The 22,391-nt window shown below is 38.7% G+C and overlaps 1 protein-coding gene across 5 annotated transcripts in view; it reads right to left on the bottom strand.

Annotated features, from left to right (window-relative positions):
* Positions 1-22,391, bottom strand: part of RAD50 (RAD50 double strand break repair protein) — a 91,742-nt gene that overhangs the window by 66,766 nt on the left and 2,585 nt on the right. For all 5 annotated transcript variants that reach the window (XM_047084435.1, XM_047084442.1, XM_047084452.1 and 2 more), the window contains exons 3-5: positions 5,794-5,945; positions 2,663-2,848; positions 2,105-2,309 (exon numbers count right to left, since the gene is read on the bottom strand). In XM_047084435.1, the coding sequence (XP_046940391.1) occupies positions 2,105-2,309; positions 2,663-2,848; positions 5,794-5,945 (543 nt within the window). The remainder of the gene's footprint in view (positions 1-2,104; positions 2,310-2,662; positions 2,849-5,793; positions 5,946-22,391) is intronic.

Genomic DNA, 22,391 nt, shown 5'->3' with positions numbered 1-22,391 from the left:
AAAAGCTTCAAGCAATCAAAACTAAAAGGCAATCTATGGAATGGGAGAAATTATCTGCAAATGACATACCCGATAAAGGTTTAATATCCAAAACATATAAAGAACTAATACAACTCATACCCAAAAAACAAATATCCAAGTATCTTTTTCCAAGGCAGACATCCAGATGGCTAACAGACCCATGAAAAGATGCTCACCATCACTTATCATCAGGGAAATGCAAATCAAAACTACAATGAGATATCACCTCTTACCTGTCAGAATGGCTAAAATCACAAGGTGCTGGTGAGGATGTGTAGTAAAAGGAACCCCTATGTATTGCTGGTGGGAATACAAACTAGTGCAGCCACTGTGGGAAACAGTATGGAGGTTCCTCAAAAAGTTAAAAATAAAAAAAAAATAATAAAAAATTAAAAAAAAAAGTTAAAAATAGAACTATTTTATGATCCAGCAATTGCACTACTGGGCATTTACCCAAAGAATTCAAGAACACTAATTCGAGGGGAACACATGTACCCCTATGTTTATAGCAGCATTATTTATAATCCCCAAGATACGGAAGCATCCCAAGTGACCATCAACTGATGAATGAATAAATATGTAGTATATATACAAAGTGGAATATTATTCAGCCATAAAAAATAATGAAACCTTGCCACTTGCAACGACATGGATGGAGCTAGAAAGTATAATGCTAAGTGGAATAAGTCAGAGAAAGACAAATCCCATATGAATTCACTTATAGTGAAATTTAAGAAACAAAACAAACAAGTAAAGGGAAAAACAGAGACAAACAGACTTTTAACTATAGAGAACAAACTGATAGGTACCGGAGGGGAGGTGGGTTGGAGGATGGGTGAAAGACATGATGGGGAGGAAGGAGTATACCTGTCATGATGAGCACCAGAGGAAAAATTTTAAAAATTTAAATAAGTAAACTATACCAGTATTTATAGATGAATTTAAAAGTCCAAATCAGTAACTTTTAAATTTTTTTTTTCAACGTTTATTTATTTTTGGGACAGAGAGAGACAGAGCATGAATGGGGGAGGGGCAGAGAGAGAGGGAGACACAGCATCAGAAACAGGCTCCAGGCTCTGAGCCATCAGCCCAGAGCCCAACGCGGGGCTCGAACTCACGGACCGCGAGATCGTGACCTGGCTGAAGTCGGACGCTTAACCGACTGCGCCACCGAGGCGCCCCTAAATCAGTAACTTTTAAATGGGTAAAAAGAATTCTTCTCCTATGTGAAATCTAGAAAATAGCCACTTTCAAGAATGCTCTTACTTAGAATAGAAACACTTTAAGGGCAAGGACACCATTGTAGTTCTCCTACTACCTGCAGTCCTAAGCACAGTATACACTGTATGCCCTCACACATAGGAAACAATAAATGTTTAGGAAATAAATGAATGAAATTTCTTTCTTACAGATCACAGGAGTTTAGAAAGCTGTACTTATTTGCAAATATATGTATCAATTCCAAATTTTGTACAAAGCCAAGTAACATCTTGCAAGTTATAAAAGTTTCCTGGAAAGATATGTCAATTAAAAAAAAATCTTAAGAATACAGAAATGTAAGGTTGGGTCATTACAGTGATATTTAAGATCTATACAAGTAGCTTACTAAGATGGTACAAATTTGTTTACTCTCAAATCCAAGTTCTTTGGGCAACTTTAAGATTAACCATCCTTTAGGGGTGCCTGGGTGGCTCAGTCAGTTAAGCATTCGACTTCAGCTTAGGTCATGATCTCACAGTCCATAAGTTCGAGCCCGGCGTCGGGCTCTGTGCTGACAGCTCAGAGCCTGGGGCCTGCTTCAGATTCTGTGTCTCCCTCTCTCTCTGCCCCTCCCCTGCTCATGCTCTGTGTCCCTCTGTCTCAAAAATAAATTTAAAAAAAAACATTAAAAAAAATTTAAAAAAAATAGTAAAAAAAGATAAACCATCTAATAAAGACCTAAAATATAAACCATGACATTACATGTTCGATAATTTTTTCAAGAAATATACACACCATTCAAATTTATATAAAAATAAAGTGTTTTATGAGTGAATGCTACCATCATAAAAAGTGAGTCTTCTTATTCAAGAAATCAAATTACCTTCAATGGATCAAGTTCGTTCTCATAGGATTTGACAATTTCCTTTGATGATATTAACTGAGCTTCCTTACTAGTAATCTGGTCACGTATCTCACAAGCTTTTTCCTTGTTTTGCTTCAAATATTTTAGTTCTGTTTGACATTCTTTTACTTTCTGACCTTGTGTCTGACGTACCTGCCGCAGCGTTTCCAAGGCTTTAATGTACCTTTGAAGATATTAAATAAAAATCAAACTTCTTTCCAAGTAAATTACATAGGTTCCAACAATGGAATATTATATAGTTGCTAAGATTGCATTTACAAAGAGCTTTTAATACCTTAGAAAATGCTTATGATATAATGGCAAATGAAAACATTACATATAAACTGTCAGGCAGGTAAATAAAAATGCACAGAAAGAAAACAGAAAGAAAATATGTCCACTGGTTGCCACTGGATGAAAGGTAATAACTGATGACTTTACTTTTAAGACTTTTTCTCTTCTAAAAAAGAAATATCCAAATTGCAACCATGGCTCAATAACTTGACAGGTTATAAAGTCTCATTAAAGGCTACAAACCTTGTTGCTGAAAAAATCTCATCAAATTTTTGCTTCAGAGCCTTTCCTTCACTTAAAGGCCAATTAGAGTCTTCTTGGTGACAAAAAATGACATTATTTAGCACAGACTTGGAAACCCCAAGAGAACTTATCATCTCTCGGTCAATTTCTGCACACTTAGAGCTGAGACTGACCTTCTCACCATGCCTACAGAAAAAGAAAATCAAGAATTTATGTAAAAAAAACCTCCTGTTGTACCTATTCTAATTGCTTAATCAATCCTTTATGCTGTACTTGTTAAAAAAAAAAAAAAAGTTCCCTCATGCATCCCCAGTTACAATAGCTTTCTTATGGTAAAAAGTTTAACTCTTAAGTATTCAGGAGTTCAATGATGAAAAAGTATGTAAAACAGGGAGGGACAGGAAAAGATGCCAGAACTAATTTTTTTTTACGTTTGGATTTTTAAATATAGTAATATAAAATATTTACAGACAATAAGTAGAGAAAAATAAACTATCTTCCAATCCCAGGACTTAAAAATAAGAAAACAGACTTTAACAAAAGTAAAATAAAACATGGTGATTCACAGAAGACAGGCAATTGTGCCTTAAACAAAAACATCTAAAGACTATAGTGTTTAGATACGGATTGTTCAGTAACACAATGTAAAAGGATAATAAAGGCAAACTTTAGTGATACCCATTTAAGCAAATTCCAATCAGTAGACCTCAACTTCTAAGGTCACACTGACAAAGCAATCCACTACAGAGAAGTATCTTAGGGTCTTTTAAAGAGTCCCCTACATCATTATACGTAGGGCCAGGAGCATCTCTGCCCTTGAATTTCAAGAGATCTCTCAGTATCTTTCATCAGGAGGACAAATTCAACATTTTCTTTATATTTTCTGTGCACTATCTGTTAATAGCTAGATTAGTAAAGTATCTGTCTTTACTGTCATTTATATATTCCAATACATATTTTGAAAACAGTACACTGAATACACCGAGAATGTTTTGTAGGGGGAGAGAATGGACACAGATAGACCAGGAGGTGATCACATTAGACCGGAGAAAAATTATGGTAGCCTGAACTAGAAAGGTCACTGTACAGAAGGAAAAGAAATGGACTCAACAGACATTTAAATCCTAGGTTAAAGCCAGAGGACCTGGTAATGAACTACATATAGAGAGCAAGGAGGTGTCAAGATATAGAGAGTGTATTCGTTTGTGTCACTGGATGGATGGGGTACCTACCCCATTTGCTACAATGAGGAGCACTGCAAGAGGATCACATTGTGGGAGATTTTTTAAGAGGCGTCAAGGGGACTCATGAGCTTGGTTTTGGACATGTTGAATCCGAGGTGTCTTTGAAAGGGCTGGTAGAAAATGAGAGAGACAGGTGGGTATATGGGTCTGAAAACAGAGGTCTGGAGACCTAAATCTGTCAGTCATCTATGAATAGAGAGTAATTTGAGTAATGGGTATGAATGAGATTATCTAGGAAGAGAATACAGAGCAAAAATAGGAGAGGATTTAGGGCTGAGCCCGTGGAACCAGCTACCTTTATTAGCTGGCTGGATGTAGCTGTGAGGGAGAGACAGAACAGTGTCATGTCATGCAAGTCCAGAAAAAGATCTCCAAGAAGTTATTGCTAGCTACCATTTACTGAGTTACAGTATACAGAACAATGGCCCTTCAAAGATATTTATATTCTAATCCCTGTGAATGCATCAGGTTACATGGCAAAAGGGAATGAAGATTACAGATGAAGTTAAGGTTGCTTTATCATCTGGACCCTAAGTAAAAGAATTACCCTGGATTGTCTGGGTGGGGCCGACGCAATCACAAGTGTCTTTAAGTGGGAGAGGGAGCCAGAAGAGGATGTCAGAGTGATGTACTATGAGAACTCAGCCCACTATTGCTGACTTTAAAGATGGAGGGCCATGAGCCAAGTTTTGTGGGTGGATTGCAAAAGACCCAAAAAGGATGTAGAAACAGATTTTCCCTAGAGCCTCCAGAAAGGATTATAGCCCGGCCACCACCTTGATTTTAAGCCAGTGAGACCCAATTTGGATTCCTAAATTACAGAACTATAAGATAATAAATGTCTGTTGTTTTAAACCACTGAGTTTGTGGTTATGCAAAGAAAACTAATACATGAGCTCTCATTTTACATGCATTAGCTCAATCCTTCTTTCTAAGATATATATAATAAAAATGAATCCCTATTTTACAAATGAAAAAAAAAGCCACAGGATTGCAAAGAGATCTATTTAGTAAACCAATAGCATTATCCTAATTAACACAGAGGGTATTTCTGACCTCAGTTGGAGCTGTTTCAGTAAAGGAATGGGGCTAAAGGAGGATGGAGGAAAAACAGAAATAGAGACAGTGATTATCAACAACTCTTATGAGAAGCCTGACTGTGAAGGGGAAAATAGAGACAAACAGTAACTGGTGTGGAATGAAATCCACCTGAGTGTATTTAAATGCCAAGGAAACCAGCCTGCTTGAGAAGCCAATAGCTAATATACTGCCTCTAGCACATAATAGGTGACAAATGTTATTAATTAAGAGAATTATTTAATTAGTTGACAAATAAACAAGTGAAAGGCGTAAGGTGATAGTTAAGTAATTTGTACAACAGGGATAAAGCCTTGAATCCAGGGCAGGCTAATTCCAAAATCCAAACCCATTAAAGGTGATAATGTGACTCTAATAAAGGTGACAGTTCAAAGGGTTACACTTTGTATGCTTCTCATTTCACACATTCCTACACACAATACTAGCATTTTCCATTCATTCAATCTATATTTGAGTGATTGTGTACCTTCAGTTGAACAAGTGTTCATAAATTACTCAAAGGAATGCAGCATTACCACAAAATCTTTGATGGGATCATTCTGTTTAACTGATAAAAGATCCAACAGTAACTGTTCATAGTGGATGAAGCTATGCATGCATAGAGTCAGGGAGTACTACAGGAACTCTATTTTCTGCTTAGTTTTGCGGAGAACCTGAAACTGCTCCAAAAAAATAAAGTCTTTAAAAAAATTATTATGCTGCTCTAAAATAATGGGAAAAAAACCCACAGTCTTATAAACCTAAATAACAGAAAATTAATAGATATTCAAATATAAGGTAAACACCTACTTTGTTCTAGTAATGACTCCTTCCAGGGTTTTAAATTCTGTCTTTTTGCTTTTCTGAGTACACACCATAGATCTCTGCACAGCTATAAGTTCTCCATTGACATCACGAAACTGCAGACGAATCTGGGCTCTAACATCTGTTTCTTGAGCAACCTTTAAAGGTACACAGGGAAAGATTATGCTACCTTAATAAGCATCAGAATGTTAGTTCCAAAAGAAAAGACATGAGCAATCTTATCAAAAATGACAAAAACTTAAACATCAAAATGAGTGTCATTTTTACATGCTATTCAAATATACAAGAGAAAAAAAATACTTTTTTTAAAAAAAATTTTTGAGGGGGGGCAGTTTGAGTGTATGTGTGTAAGCAGGGGAGGGGCAAGAGAGAGAGACAGAGAGAGACAGAGAGAGAGAGAGAGAGAGAGACAGAGAGAGAGACAGAGAGAATCCCAAGTAGGCTCCATGCCCAGTAGAGAGCTGATGCAGGGCTTGATCCCATGACCATTAGATCATGACCTGAGCTGAAATCAAGAGTTGGACGCTCAACCAAGTAAGCCACCCAGGCACCCCAAGAACACTCTTTAATTGATTTACTAAAACTGAGTATTTTCTACTTTTGTTATTCAGCATTAGGAGACCAGATGTGTGAGTTTTTCAAATAAACTTTAGCTTCTTAAGTATTGCAAGTGTTTTCCAAAATAATTTTCAAAACATATACAAGCTTACAGAAAAGCAGAAATGAAGTGTACAAAACTTTTCTCCCCTGAACCACTTAAGACTAAGTTGTTGATTTGATGTCCCATCAGTATTTCCTACAAAACAGGGAGACACTGATGGCCCTTCTGAGGTCTCAAAAGAATGTTATCAAAAGGGAGAACTCAAAAGAGAGTTCCATAAGGCCTCCTTACTCTGGCATATCACAATTCAAATGTCACCCAGCAGTGTGTAACTTCTAGAATATCCATTCAGCTCACAGTCCCACTCTTCTACCCCCGTAGTTTATTCTCTGCTAGCCCTCAATAATTCCTGTCCTGGACATGTGTAGCTTAGTATCCGGCCAAAGATTCGATAGTCCCTTAAACAGATTTCTGGTGCCCATCTCTGCACAGCAACCCCTCTCCTGTATCTTATTCCATAATTTATAGTCACATCAGCAAACCCACACTTCTACGTTTGTTTCATCTAGCTGGTAATACTATTATTCTCTGCTGGGGTTTTAATTCTATATGCCAAAGTGTACAAAATTTCCCTAGGGAGAAAGCTAAAATGAATGTGTAGTCCCTCATACATTTCTCTTTTCTCAAAGATCACAGCCCTGTGCCATCTGTTGTCCAATGCCTGAAAATAGTTGCTTCAATTTTTTTGTTCCAGTTTTATAGTTGTTTATACTGGGAGCACAAATATGATACTCCTCGACTGTAACCAAAACAACAAGTCATGAAACCTGCATTTTTTTTTAAAATCATAGACTATCTTTTACTGGTCTTTTAATAACTTTTTGGCATAAACATAACTATGATATTAATTGGTCAAATCATTCAAAAAATTAAGCACCAACTTATTACGCACTTGCAGCTTACATGCATTGTTTTGGTTCAAAAAGAAAGACACTTTCTCCTTTGAAGTATGGAAGACAGGTTAAACAGAAAAGTAAAAAAGTGGTGTTAAACATCGTCTTAAGAGAAGTACATGATACTTTGAAAACACAAAGTAAGCATCTAATCTACCTAGGGTAGAATTCTGGGAAGGGCTTCTAAAGGAAGTGAATGTTTAAACTGAGAACTGACAGATGGGCCGGAGTTAGCCAGATGAAAAGATCTGAGTCACTGAATAGCTAAAGTAATTTCAGAAAGTATGGTGCAGAACAAAGGGGAAAGGGAGTGAAGACAGAAAGTGGTTCCAGTAATTAAGAGCCTTCTGAAACATGTTAAGGGCTTTGAACTTAAAGCAATGGAAAACCACTTCAGGGGTTTAATCCAGAGGAAAGGCATGCAGTAGATGTGCATTTTAAATGAATCACTTTGCCTTTAAGGTAAACACACTGAACTAACAGAGGCAAGACAGAAGGCAGAGAGTATTCCAGGAGAAACAGGAAGACAGCCTACACAAGAGCTTCAGCATTGGAGGTAGAGGTAAGGAGTGAGAAGTTGTTGGACTGGCTGCTCAGAAGTTGCATGATTCAAACTTAACATACAGAAATCCACTGCAAACTATACATTAATAACAATATAGCAGAAAGGAAAATTAAGAAAACAATTCTGTTTACAACTGCACCAAAAAGAGTAAAATACCAAGGAATAAATTTAACCAAGGAAATGAAAGACCTATAATCTAAAAACCGTAAGACAATGATGAAAGAAATTCAAAATGACAAAATGGAAAGATATGCTATGCTCATGGATTGAAATGTTAAATGTTAAGATGTTCATACTATCCAAAGCAACCTAAAGATTCAATGCAATCCGTATCAAAATACCAATAGCATTTTTCAAAAAACTACAACAAATAATCCTAAAATGTGTATAGAACCACACACAGAAGACCCTGAATAGCCAAAACAATCTTGGAAAGAATAACAAAGCTGGAGGTATCATAATCCCAAATTTCAAGAAATACTGCAAAGCTATAACAATCAGACACACAGATCAACAGAATAGGGAGCCCAGAAATAAACCCACACTTATATGGTCAATTATTCTATAGCAAAGGAGGCAAGAATACACAATGGGGGAAAAGACAGTCTCATCGATAAACAGTATTAGGAAAACCGCACAGCTACTTGCAAAAGAATGAAACTAGACCACTTTCTTTTACCATACACAAAAATAAATTCAAAATGGATTAAAGACCTAAATGTGAGACCTAAAAGCATGAAAGTCCTAAAAGAAAACAGTAATCTTGTGGATATCAGCTCTACCAACATATTTATGAATATGTCTCCTCAGGCAAGGGGGAAAAAAGCAAAGATAAACTAATGGTATTACCCCAAAATAAAAAGCTTTTGCACAGCCTAGTAAACCATCAAAAAAACCCAAAAAGGCAAACTACTGAATGGGAGTGATACTTCTAAATGATATATCTGATAAGAGGTTAGTATCCAAAATATATAAAGAACTCATACGTCTCAACACCAAACCCCCCCCCAAATAATCAGATTAAAAATAGGCAGAGGACCTGAATAGACTGATATTTGCCCGAAAACATACAGATGGCCAAAAGACACATGAAAAAAATGTTCTGTATCACTAATCATCAGGGAAACACAAATCAAAACCACCATGAGGTAGCACTTTACTCCAGTCTGAATAGCCAGTATCAAAAAGGTAAGAACGAGTAAGTACTGGTGAGGATGAGAAAAGCAAAACCCCATGCACTGTTGGGAGAAATGTAAACTGGCGCAACTATTGTGGAAAACAGTATGGAAGCTCCTAAAATATTAAAAATAGAAGGACTCTATGATCCAGTAATTCCACTATTGGGTATTTACCCTCCAAAAATGAAAACATAATATGAGAAGATAAAATGCACAGCTATGTTTATTGCAGCATTATTTAGAGTAGCCAAGATACGAAAGCAACCAAAGTGCCCATCTAGACAAGAATGGATAAAGAAGTGGTATATACATACAATGGAGTATTACTCAGCCATAAAAAAAGAATGAAATCTTTTCATTTGAAACAACATGGATGGACCTAGAAGGTATTATGCTACATGAAGTAAGTCAGACACAAAAAGACAAACACCATATGATTTCACTTACATGTGGAATCTAAAAAAAAAAACCCAAAAAACAGAATCAAACTCATAAATACAGAGAACTGGTGGTTGCCAGAGGAGGGGTAGGTAAGAGAATGGGTAAAATCGATGAAGGGCATTAACAGGTACTAACTTCCAGTTATAAATAAGTCACAGAGATGAGAAGTACAGCATAGAGAATGAGGTCAATTATATTGTAGTAACATTTTAGTGTAGTGACAGCTGTTAACTACAATTATAGTGGAGACCACCGTGTAACATACAGAACTGCTGAATCACTAGGTGCATATAACACTGCTGAATATACCACTGTATGTCAACGATATTTAAAAAGAAAAACTTAATAAAAGAAGAAAAAACTAGTAGCCTCTTAGGATTTGAACATCTCAGTGAAGAAAATGGCCAATGATATTTAGCTGTGAAAGCCCAGGGACTTGATGCTATCATTTCAGCCCAAGGCAAACAGTTGCTGAGGTCTTAATTCACTGCAAAATAATTATGCATCTATGTACTACAAAACGAGTTAATTTGTTTAGAACATGTCCTACCAGTAGGTCAAATACACATATACATTTTCCATGGCATCTACCCTTTTACGACTTAGCTACGAGAAAAGTATCAAATTAAGAAGAATTTAAGCAACAGGTATCTTGCAGCATTTCAATCACAATATTGTTGGTGAGCTTACTGAGAAGAGGTTCTTCAAAAAGAGTAATCTAGATTTAAGGCAGAAAAATACATACTAACTTTAGAACAATTTCTATCTAAAAGAATAAAACAAAAAATAATATAAGCCCTTCCCTTTCCAAACAATCTAGTTAGAAAACCATTTTTCCAACAGTGGGGCAGAAGAATGTATGTATTCATGCTGGCTGAAGTTGAGGGACATAGAAACTCAGCCTAAAACAGTACAACTGCTTAGGCTGAGAAGGGTGTCCACACGGGCACCTTGCCACAAGGTTTCAAGAGTCCAAGGGTGTCAGAGTTCAAACAGGATGCAAAGGACATCCATGAGTAGGGATGAGCCAGCTTAGGGGAAAGAGGGTATCCAAAATGGGGGAAGGCATAATGTGGGATTTCAGAGCCTGACAACTTTGAGGGAATTCAAAGAAGGAAAAAGTGTGCTGCGTAATTCAGATCGTAGATTACTGACTGCATACCTACAAGAGGCCAGCTGGTAAAGATTATCAGAGACTGAGAAGGCTGAGTAAGATGTCCATAGGTGGGGAATGGGGAAGTTGCCTCTTAATCTCTTCCTTCTATTTACCAAGCAATGGATTAATTCCTACTTTCCAACTTTACCCAGTGCTTGATTAAATTCAACTTTCCAACTTGCTCTGTGCTTACCAATGAGCTGCTGAACTAGACAGAAGAAACACAACTGGTCTCCTTACAAACTTTCACCCACAAACCTCAGGTGACCCAATGACACTGTCATGTAACCCTGTAACACTTCCCTAATCAACTTACCCTCTGAGCTCTTACACTTTTTCTAGCCTCAATCAACCCCTTCTCCCACCCTCAGCTAACAATTTCACTTGTTTTCCACTGAGAACATAGAAACAGTCAAAAGACCATTTATTTATTCTCTCACCACTAAACTGAAAAATTACATACTCTGTCCGTCATCCTTTTACCCTGGATGAACAGTGCATACACCTATTAACTCTGTCAGTGGGGCAATGGATCCTATCTCTACTTGCCTACTCAAGGATTTGACTCTGGAATTATCCCCTCTCTTGCATTAATTTTTTTCCTCTAACAGGGTCATTCTATCCATCTACAAATGCTCTATCCCACATATATGCTTTATTCCATATTTATCCCACATGGTTTAAATCCTATAGTGTTTGTGGGGTGCCTTGTGGCTCAGTTGGTTAAGCAACCGACTTTGGCTCAGGATATGATGTCCAGTTTGTGCTGACAGCTCAGAGCCTAGAGCTTGCTTTGGATTGTGTGTGTGTGTGTGTGTGTGTGTGTGTGTGCGCGCGCGCCCCTCCCCCTCTTGGTCGCGCGCGCGCGCGCGCTCTCTCTCTCTCTCTCTCTGAAATACACAAACATCAAAAAAAAATTTAAAAACTACAGTGTTTAAAATCACAAATATGGGCAGGCACCTGGGTGGCTCAGTTGGTTAAGCATCTTGACTTGATTTTGGCTCAGGTCAATAACTCATGGTTCCTGAGGTGGAGCTCATAGAGCAGAGCCTGCTTGGGATTCTCTCTCTCCTCTGCCTCTCCTCCGTTCATGTACACCTTTGTGTGCACACATTCTCTCTCTCTCTCAAATAAATAAACTTAAAACACACACACACACACATACACACACACACACACAAATATGGAAGCATTATGTGATGAAGAAACTGCTGTGGAAATAAGCATCTGGTTAGTTTACAAAATCAGCCAGAAGCAAAACAAAAGTGATGAGATGCAGAAAACAGAGAATTGAGGTTCTTAGGGTTCAAGTCAACTGAGGAGAAGCAAATGAGGTCAAAGAAAGAATGGGAAAGACTGAGGTAGCCAAAAATTTGAAAGAAGTAGAGGAGAAAGGGGGAAGGTATACAAATGGAGCAATATGGAAATCAAATTTCTAAGAAGAGAGTAACAATGGAAAACAGGTAAAAAAAAAAAAAAGACAGGAAGGAGCAACAGAAAAATTCAGGCATTTAAAATAAACAGTATTGGGTGCAGGGACAAATTAAAGCAAGGAAAAGAAAAAACCAAGAGAAGCTGAATATATAAGAGGAACCGAAAGCTGAATATATAAGAGGATGGGAAAACTGGGGGGATGTGAGCAATCCAGGTGAGAGGAATAGTTCCAACCATAAGAGCAGGTGTGACCGACTCAAAAAAAAGAGCTGAGGGGCACCTGGGTGGCGCAGTCGGTTAAGCGTCCGACTTCAGCCAGGTCACGATCTCGCGTTCCGTGAGTTCGAGCCCCGCGTCAGGCTCTGGGCTGATGGCTCAGAGCCTGGAGCCTGTTTCCGATTCTGTGTCTCCCTCTCTCTCTGCCCCTCCCCCGTTCATGCTCTGTCTCTCTCTGTCCCAAAAATAAATAAACGTTGAAAAAAAATAAAAAAAAAAAATAAAAAAAAAAAGAGCTGAATAAAACAGTGTGGGTGGGGGCTCAGAACTGGGAAATTAGAGCAGATGAAAAGTGGGTATTAAGTGAGGAAAGATGAACCATCAAGGCCAGAAGAACCAGAGGGAGGACACGAGTAGACAGCTGAGAAAAACAGCTCTTTCCACTTGGAAAAAGGAATGGATGATAGACTGAAATTGTCAGAGATGCTAGAGCATCAATCAACATGGAAACATCCAGAACAACAACAAAAATAACAAAGCAAGAACAATAGCCATAAAACGCTCCTTGATCCTACAAACCTTTTCAGCTACTTCCTTCTTTCCACTCATAGCAAAGTCACAGAACAATTCTGTTTCACTTTCTTGTTTTCTCACATCACTGAAACTGGTTTTGTCAAGACGACCAATGGCCTGCACATAGCTCAACCTTCTTCTTACTTGAGCTATCAACATATTTGACACCGTTTGACATCTTCTTTCTTGTTCACCCTTCATTCTCTTGTCTTCCAAGACCTCACTCTCCCAGTTTTCCCTCCTTTACCACTTGTTCTTTTAGTATCTTTTGGTGCCTCCTCTTCATCCCTATTTCTAAATGCCAGTGTGCTCTAGGTTAAGATCTTCCACCTCTTCTCAACATTTACTCCCTATGTGATCGCATCAGGCTTTAAAACTAACTATAGATAACTAACTGTATACATCAATGATTCTTAATTAGTCTTTCTCTAGCTCAAACCTCTCCCCTGGACATACTTCCATTTACCTACTGGACATTCTGGATATCTAAAAGACATTCCAAATCTACACGTTTAAACCAAAGCCCCCAAATTTCCTTTCCCAGAGTTTCCTCGTTAAAATAAACAGTGACACTATTTTATCTACTTTTTCAAGTCAAAAAACTTGGGACTTATGTTTGATGCTTCTACTTCTCTCATACACCATTATCCAGATCAGTAACTCATCTGTTGATACTACCTTTAAAATGCATCCCAAATCCAGGCATTCTCAGCATGTCTACCATTAACACCTTAATCAAACCACCAACATACCTCACCTGAATTACCACAAAAATCTCCTTTATTAGTCTCCACCCTTCTACCCTTACCACCTACTAGGTCTTCTCTCACTGCCAGACTGATTGCTTTAAAACACACACCATGCCCTTTTCATGCTTAATATTTTCCAGTAGATTCATATTTATTTTTTTTTTTTTTTTTTTTTTTTTTTTTTTTTTTTATGAAGTTTATTGACAAATTGGTTTCCATACAACACCCAGTGCTCATCCCAAAAGGTGCCCTCCTCAATACCCATCACCCACCCGCCCCTCCCTCCCACCCCCCATCAACCCTCAGTTTGTTCTCAGTTTTTAACAGTCTCTTATGCTTTGGCTCTCTCCCACTCTAACGTCCTTTTTTTTTTTTTCTCCCTTCCCCTCCCCCATGGGTTCCTGTTGAGTTTCTCAGGATCCACATAAGAGTGAAACCATATGGTATCTGTCTTTCTCTGTATGGCTTATTTCACTTAGCATCACACTCTCCAGTTCCATCCACGTTGCTACAAAAGGCCATATTTCATTTTTTCTCATTGCCACGTAGTATTCCATTGTGTATATAAACCACAATTTCTTTATCCATTCATCAGTTGATGGACATTTAGGCTCTTTCCATAATTTGGCTATTGTTGAGAGTGCTGCTATGAACATTGGGGTACAAGTGCCCCTATGCATCAGTACTCCTGTATCCCTTGGGTAGATTCCTAGCAGTGCTATTGCTGGGTCATAGGGTAGGTCTATTTTTAATTTTCTGAGGAACCTCCACACTGTTTTCCAGAGCGGCTGCACCAATTTGCATTCCCACCAACAGTGCAAGAGGGTTCCCGTTTCTCCACATCCTCTCCAGCATCTATAGTCTCCTGATTTGTTCATTTTGGCCACTCTGACTGGCGTGAGGTGATACCTGAGTGTGGTTTTGATTTGTATTTCCCTGATAAGGAGCGACGCTGAACATCTTTTCATGTGCCTGTTGGCCATCTGGATGTCTTCTTTAGAGAAGTGTCTATTCATGTTTTCTGCCCATTTCTTCACTGGGTTATTTGTTTTTCGGGTGTGGAGTTTGGTGAGCTCTTTATAGATTTTAGATACTAGCCCTTTGTCCGATATGTCATTTGCAAATATCTTTTCCCATTCCGTTGGTTGTCTTTTAGTTTTGTTGGTTGTTTCCTTTGCTGTGCAGAAGCTTTTTATCTTCATAAGGTCCCAGTAATTCACTTTTGCTTTTAATTCCCTTGCCTTTGGGGATGTGTCGAGTAAGAGATTGCTACGGCTGAGGTCAGAGAGGTCTTTTCCTGCTTTCTCCTCTAAGGTTCTGATGGTTTCCTGTCTCACATTTAGGTCCTTTATCCATTTTGAGTTTATTTTTGTAAATGGTGTGAGAAAGTGGTCTAGTTTCAACCTTCTGCATGTTGCTGTCCAGTTCTCCCAGCACCATTTGTTAAAGAGGCTGTCGTTTTTCCATTGGATGTTCTTTCCTGCTTTGTCAAAGATGAGTTGGCCATATGTTTGTGGGTCTAGTTCTGGGGTTTCTATTCTATTCCATTGGTCTGTGTGTCTGTTTTTGTGCCAATACCATGCTGTCTTGATGATGACAGCTTTGTAGTAGAGGCTGAAGTCTGGGATTGTGATGCCTCCTGCTTTGGTCTTCTTCTTCAAAATTCCTTTGGCTATTCGGGGCCTTTTGTGGTTCCATATGAATTTTAGGATTGCTTGTTCTAGTTTCGAGAAGAATGCTGGTGCAATTTTGATTGGGATTGCATTGAATGTGTAGATAGCTTTGGGTAGTATTGACATTTTGACAATATTTATTTTTCCAATCCATGAGCAGGGAATGTCTTTCCATTTCTTTAAATCTTCTTCAATTACCTTCATAAGCTTTCTATAATTTTCAGCATACAGATCCTTTACATCTTTGGTTAGATTTATTCCTAGGTATTTTATGCTTTTTGGTGCAATTGTGAATGGGATCAGTTTCTTTATTTGTCTTTCTGTTGCTTCATTGTTAGTGTATAAGAATGCAACTGATTTCTGTACATTGATTTTGTATCCTGCAACTTTGCTGAATTCATGTATCAGTTCTAGCAGACTTTTGGTGGAGTCTATCGGATTTTCCATGTATAATATCATGTCATCTGCAAAAAGCGAAAGCTTGACTTCATCTTTGCCAATTTTGATGCCTTTGATTTCCTTTTGTTGTCTGATTGCTGATGCTAGAACTTCCAGCACTATGTTAAATAACAACGGTGAGAGTGGGCATCCCTGTCGTGTTCCTGATCTCAGGGAAAAAGCTCTCAGTTTTTCCCCGTTGAGGATGATGTTAGCTGTGGGCTTTTCATAAATGGCTTTTATGATCTTTAAGTATGTTCCTTCTATCCCGACTTTCTCAAGGGTTTTTATTAAGAAAGGGTGCTGGATTTTATCAAAGGCCTTTTCTGCATCGATTGACAGGATCATATGGTTCTTCTCTTTTTTTTTGTTAATGTGATGTATCACGTTGATTGATTTGCGAATGTTGAACCAGCCCTGCATCCCAGGAATGAATCCCACTTGATCATGGTGAATAATTCTTTTTATATGCTGTTGAATTCGATTTGCTAGTATCTTATTGAGAATTTTGGCATCCATATTCATCAGGGATATTGGCCTGTAGTTCTCTTTTTTTACTGGGTCTCTGTCTGGTTTAGGAATCAAAGTAATACTGGCTTCATAGAATGAGTCTGGAAGTTTTCCTTCCCTTTCTATTTCTTGGAATAGCTTGAGAAGGATAGGTATTATCTCTGCTTTAAACGTCTGGTAGAACTCCCCTGGGAAGCCATCTGGTCCTGGACTCTTATTTGTTGGGAGATTTTTGATAACCGATTCAATTTCTTCGCTGGTTATGGGTCTGTTCAAGCTTTCTATTTCCTCCTGATTGAGTTTTGGAAGAGTGTGGGTGTTCAGGAATTTGTCCATTTCTTCCAGGTTGTCCAATTTGTTGGCATATAATTTTTCATAGTATTCCCTGATAATTGTTTGTATCTCTGAGGGATTGGTTGTAATAATTCCATTTTCATTCATGATTTTATCTATTTGGGTCATCTCCCTTTTCTTTTTGAGAAGCCTGGCTAGAGGTTTGTCAATTTTGTTTATTTTTTCAAAAAACCAACTCTTGGTTTCGTTGATCTGCTCTACAGTTTTTTTAGATTCTATATTGTTTATTTCTGCTCTGATCTTTATTATTTCTCTTCTTCTGCTGGGTTTAGGCTGCCTTTGCTGTTCTGCTTCTATTTCCTTTAGGTGTGCTGTTAGATTTTGTATTTGGGATTTTTCTTGTTTCTTGAGATAGGCCTGGATTGCGATGTATTTTCCTCTCAGGACTGCCTTCGCTGCGTCCCAAAGCGTTTGGATTGTTGTATTTTCATTTTCGTTTGTTTCCATATATTTTTTGATTTCTTCTCTAATTGCCTGGTTGACCCACTCATTCGTGAGTAGGGTGTTCTTTAACCTCCATGCTTTTGGAGGTTTTCCAGACTTTTTCCTGTGGTTGACTTCAAGCTTCATAGCATTGTGGTCTGAAAGTATGCATGGTATAATTTCAATTCTTGTAAACTTATGAAGGGCTGATTTGTGACCCAGTATATGATCTATCTTGGAGAATGTTCCATGTGCACTCGAGAAGAAAGTATATTCTGTTGCTTTGGGATGCAGAGTTCTAAATATATCTGTCAAGTCCATCTGATCCAGAGTCTCATTCAGGGCCCTTGTTTCTTTATTGACCGTGTGTCTAGATGATCTATCCATTTCTGTAAGTGGGGTGTTAAAGTCCCCAGCAATTACCACATTCTTATCAATAAGGTTGCTTATGTTTATGAGTAATTGTTTTATATATTTGGGGGCTCCGGTATTCGGCGCATAGACATTTATAATTGTTAGCTCTTCCTGATGGATAGACCCTGTAACTATTATATAATGTCCTTCTTCATCTCTTGTTACAGCCTTTAATTTAAAGTCTAGTTTGTCTGATATAAGTATGGCTACTCCAGCTTTCTTCTGGCTTCCAGTAGCATGATAAATAGTTCTCCATCCCCTCACTCTGAATCTAAAGGTGTCCTCAGGTCTAAAATGAGTCTCTTGTAGACAGCAAATAGATGGGTCTTGTTTTTTTATCCATTCTGATACCCTATGTCTTTTGGTTGGCGCATTTAATCCATTTACATTCAGTGTTATTATAGAAAGATACGGGTTTAGAGTCATTGTGATGTCTGTATGTTTTATGCTTGTAGTGATGTCTCTGGTACTTTGTCTCACAGGGTCCCCCTTAGGATCTCTTGTAGGGCTGGTTTAGTGGTGACAAATTCCTTCAGTTTTTGTTTGTTTGGGAAGACCTTTATCTCTCCTTCTATTCTAAATGACAGACTTGCTGGATAAAGGATTCTTGGCTGCATATTTTTGCTGTCTAGCACCCTGAAAATCTCGTGCCAATTCTTTCTGGCCTGCCAAGTTTCAAAAGAGAGATCAGTCACGAGTCTTATAGGTCTCCCTTTATATGTGAGGGCACGTTTACCCCTTGCTGCTTTCAGAATTTTCTCTTTATCCTTGTATTTTGCCAGTTTCACTATGATATGTCGTGCAGAAGATCGATTCAAGTTACGTCTGAAGGGAGTTCTCTGTGCCTCTTGGATTTCAATGCCTTTTTCCTTCCCCAGTTCAGGGAAGTTCTCAGCTATGATTTCTTCAAGTACCCCTTCAGCACCTTTCCCTCTCTCTTCCTCCTCTGGGATACCAATTATGCGTAAATTATTTCTTTTTAGTGTATCACTTAGTTCTCTAATTTTCCCCTCATACTCCTGGATTTTTTTATCTCTCTTTTTCTCAGCTTCCTCTTTTTCCATAACTTTATCTTCTAGTTCACCTATTCTCTCCTCTGCCTCTTCCAACCGAGCTGTGGCGGTTTGCATTTTGTTTTCCATTTCCTTTAAAGCGTTTTTCAGCTCCTCGTGCCTGTTCATTAGTCCCCTGATGTCTGTAGCAAGAGATTCTCTGCTGTCCTGTATGCTGTTTTCCAGCCCAGCGATTAATTTTATGACTATTATTCTAAATTCACTTTCTGTTATATTATTTAAATCCTTTTTGATCAGCTCATTAGCTGTTGTTATTTCCTGGAGATTCTTCTGGGGGGAATTCTTCCGCTTGGTCATTTTGGATAGTCCCTGGTGTGGTGAGGGCCTGCAGGGCACTTCCCCTGTGCTGTGGTGTATAACTGGAGTTGGTGGGCGGGGCCGCAGTCCGACCTGATGTCTGCCCCCAGCCCACCGCTGGGGCCACAGTCAGACTGGTGTGTGCCTTCTCTTCCCCTCTCCTAGGGGCGGGATTCACTGTGGGGTGGCGTGGCCCGTCTGGGCTACTTGCACACTGCCAGGCTTGTGATGCTGGGGATCTGGCGTATTAGCTGGGGTGGGAAGGCAAGGTGCACGGCGGCAGGGGGGGCAGGCTTAGCTCGCTTCTCCTTAGGTGATCCACTTCAGGAGGGGCCCTGTGCAGCCGGAGGGAGTCAGATCGCTGCCGGAGGTTTGGCTCCGCAGAAGCACAGAGTTGGGTGTTCGCGCGGAGCGAGCAATTTCCCTGGCCGGAGCCGGTTCCCTTTGGGATTTTGGCTGGGGGATGGGCGGGGGAGATGGCGCTGGAGAGCGCCTTTGTTCCCCGCCAAACTGAGCTCTGTCGTCCGGGGGCTCCGCAGCTCCCCCTCCCTTTGTCCTCCAGCCTTCCCGCTTTCTGAGCAGAGCTGTTAACTTATGACCTCCCAGACGCTAAGTCGCGCTTGCTGTCGGAACACAGTCCGTCAGGCCCCTCCGCTTTTGCAAGCCGGACTCGGGGGCTCTGCTTGGCCGGCGAGCCGCCCCTCCGCCCCGGCTCCCTCCCGCCAGTCCGTGGAGCGCGCACCGCCTCGCCGCCCTTCCTACCCTCTTCCGTGGGCCTCTCGTCTGCACTTGGGTCCGGTGACTCTGTTCTGCTAATCCTCTGGCGGTTTTCTGGGTTATTTAGGCAGGTGTAGGTGGAATCTAAGTGATCAGCAGGACGCGCGGTGAGCCCAGCGTCCTCCTACGCCGCCATCTCTCACAGGTTCCAGTAGATTCATATTTAAACGAGAACAGAAATCAAGGACCTGCAGAACCTAGGCCTTTCTATCTTTGTGACTTTTCTACCAGGACTCTTGCCATTTTACTCCTCCTTGTGATTCCCTGAACACATCAAACATGCTCCTACTCCAGGAACTTTGCACTTAGTATTAACACTGACTGGAATGGTATTCTCTCAGACTGTGAATGACTCATTCCCTCCAGAATGAATATTTAAAAGGTAACTGGTTGCTGTGTGGAAAAGAGAGAACTTCAAGAATGAAGGCAGGAAAACAAGTTTGGAGACTACTAAAATAGTTCAAAGGAAAGAGGAAGGTGGCCTGTACCAGGGAAGGAAGAGTGAAGATGGAATAAAGGGACAAATGCTGGACATATTTTTAGTGCAATGAATGAGCCTGGGACAACCACTCTCATGATCATGGCATGTCCCCTGCCAGGTAAGTATCTGTGGACATATTTGAGAAGATTAAGAACTGTTTATGAACTGGCAACAGGGGAAGATGAAGGAATCAATCAAAGGAGGACAATAGGTTTTGGCATGAGCAAATGTACAGATGATGATATGATTTATGAAACTGAGAGTATGGAGATACCACCAGGCTTGAGAATGTGAAAGGAACAGAACAGGGAACCATGAGTTCTGTTTTGAACATATTCATGAGATGACCATTAAATATCCAAACAATGTATCTGTATCTATCTATCTATCTATCTATCTATCTATCTATCTATCTATCTATTCATCTACCTATCTATCTCTGGAGTATAGGAAAGAAGTTTGGGTTAGATATCTAAGTTAGAAATCACCCGCATATAACAAATAATTAAAGCCATGAGAATGAATGAGATCACCCAAGAAGAGTTAGGCAAAAAGAGACTCAGCAAAGGAGACTAAGATATGGCCAGTGAAAAAGGAGGTATGAGATTAGGGTGCCATAGAAGCCAAGAGAGCAATGTTTTTTAAAAAGGGAATTAAGAAGCTATATTAAATCTTCTGATAAGTGGCTTAGAAAATGACCACTTTATCTGGCAACATGAAGACTACTGGCAGCTTAGAGTAAGTAGTAATTTTAGTAAGGGAGAAAAAAGAAAATCTGAACAGAACAGGCTGAGGAGAAAATGGGAAGCAATGAACCGAAAACAATGAGTACATATACCTCTTCTAAATTTAACTATAAATGTAGAGGTAGTAGCCAGAAGGTGATCTGGAATAAAGGGAGAGGTTTTATTTGTTTGTAGACTGGAGCTACCAGAGTGTGCTGATATGACAGATTCTATGAAGGACAAACTGCTAATGCAGAAGATGAATAACTGAAAAGCAAAATGTTTGCGTTGACAAAAGGGACTGACTGGATCCAGAAGCCAAAGAGTTGGTTGACCTTAAGATAAAACAGTAAACAATTTACCCTTAATACCAAAAAAAAATAGTACGAATACAAATGAAGAGTAGTTTGAAAGATTTTAAGATTGGAAAATGAGGTACTTTCTATCTGATCCCTTTTTTCAATAAATTACATTTTTTCAACAAATTATAGGCCAAGATCATCAAGTAAGGAGAGTATACTGCAAGTTTATGAAATAGTCATTGCAGAGAGGGCTCAATGTACTGATTTTACTATCTCTAAGAGAAAAGTTTATAAATACTTTCATAATTAGTTACCTTTAGTCATACAGAAGTGGAAACAATTTAAATAACCATCAATAACCAAGTGAATACACTATAGAATATAAACTCAGTGGATTAGTAATTAGTTCTAGTAATTAAAACTAATGAAAAAAAAAGCGTGTATATATACAAACATATCTGCAGTGTGTCACTAAATATTTGATTTGTACGACAGCAAAATAAAATGCTACTGGTGTACTGAAATATTTATGTTTGAGTGTATTTATATATATACACAAAGATACATTTGTATAAACAGAAAAAAACCTGGGAGAAATATACAAGGAACTGTTAAGGGAGGAGCTGGCAGATAACTGAGAGAGGCACATGAAACCACTACATACATAAAACAAGAAAAACCTATAGGCCAAAATACATAGTATAGAAATTTCTATGTCCTTTACACACAGTAATGGTATAAACACTGTAATTCAAACAAAGATTCACACACAAAGATTTAAATTATGGCACATTTTAATGAAAAACTAACAGCAATCTAAATGTAAGAAAATTATGCAACTATTAAAAATGTTCATAATAGGAGACACGTTTTAAGTAGGAAATATTTCATACATATAAAAAATGTAAAGATTAAAAGAAGCACCCAAATGCCAAACACCTAGATTGTGAATTTAATGTTTTTAACGACATGGAACCTTATGATATTAAGTGAGGAAAAAAACATCAGAATACAAAATTAGAGTATGACTTCACTTAAGTCTGTACTTAAAGGAGAAGAAAATACATGAAAATGTCACTAGTGGTGTCACTGGATGCTTAGACTGTGTATAGACTTTTCTAACTCTTTATAGTTTTCCACTGCTAGGTTTTCTACAATAAAACTTATTGCTTTTATAATTATAAAAATTTATTTTATTTAATTTTTTTTTAATGTTTATTTATTTTTGAGACAGAGAGAGACAGAACATG

Source organism: Lynx rufus, unplaced genomic scaffold (assembly GCF_022079265.1).
Source record: "Lynx rufus isolate CCGP_SWC_20201006 ecotype Redwood Valley unplaced genomic scaffold, mLynRuf1.p SCAF_1, whole genome shotgun sequence".
NCBI lineage: Eukaryota > Metazoa > Chordata > Mammalia > Carnivora > Felidae > Lynx > Lynx rufus.
This window is presented reverse-complemented; position numbering and strand designations above follow the sequence as displayed.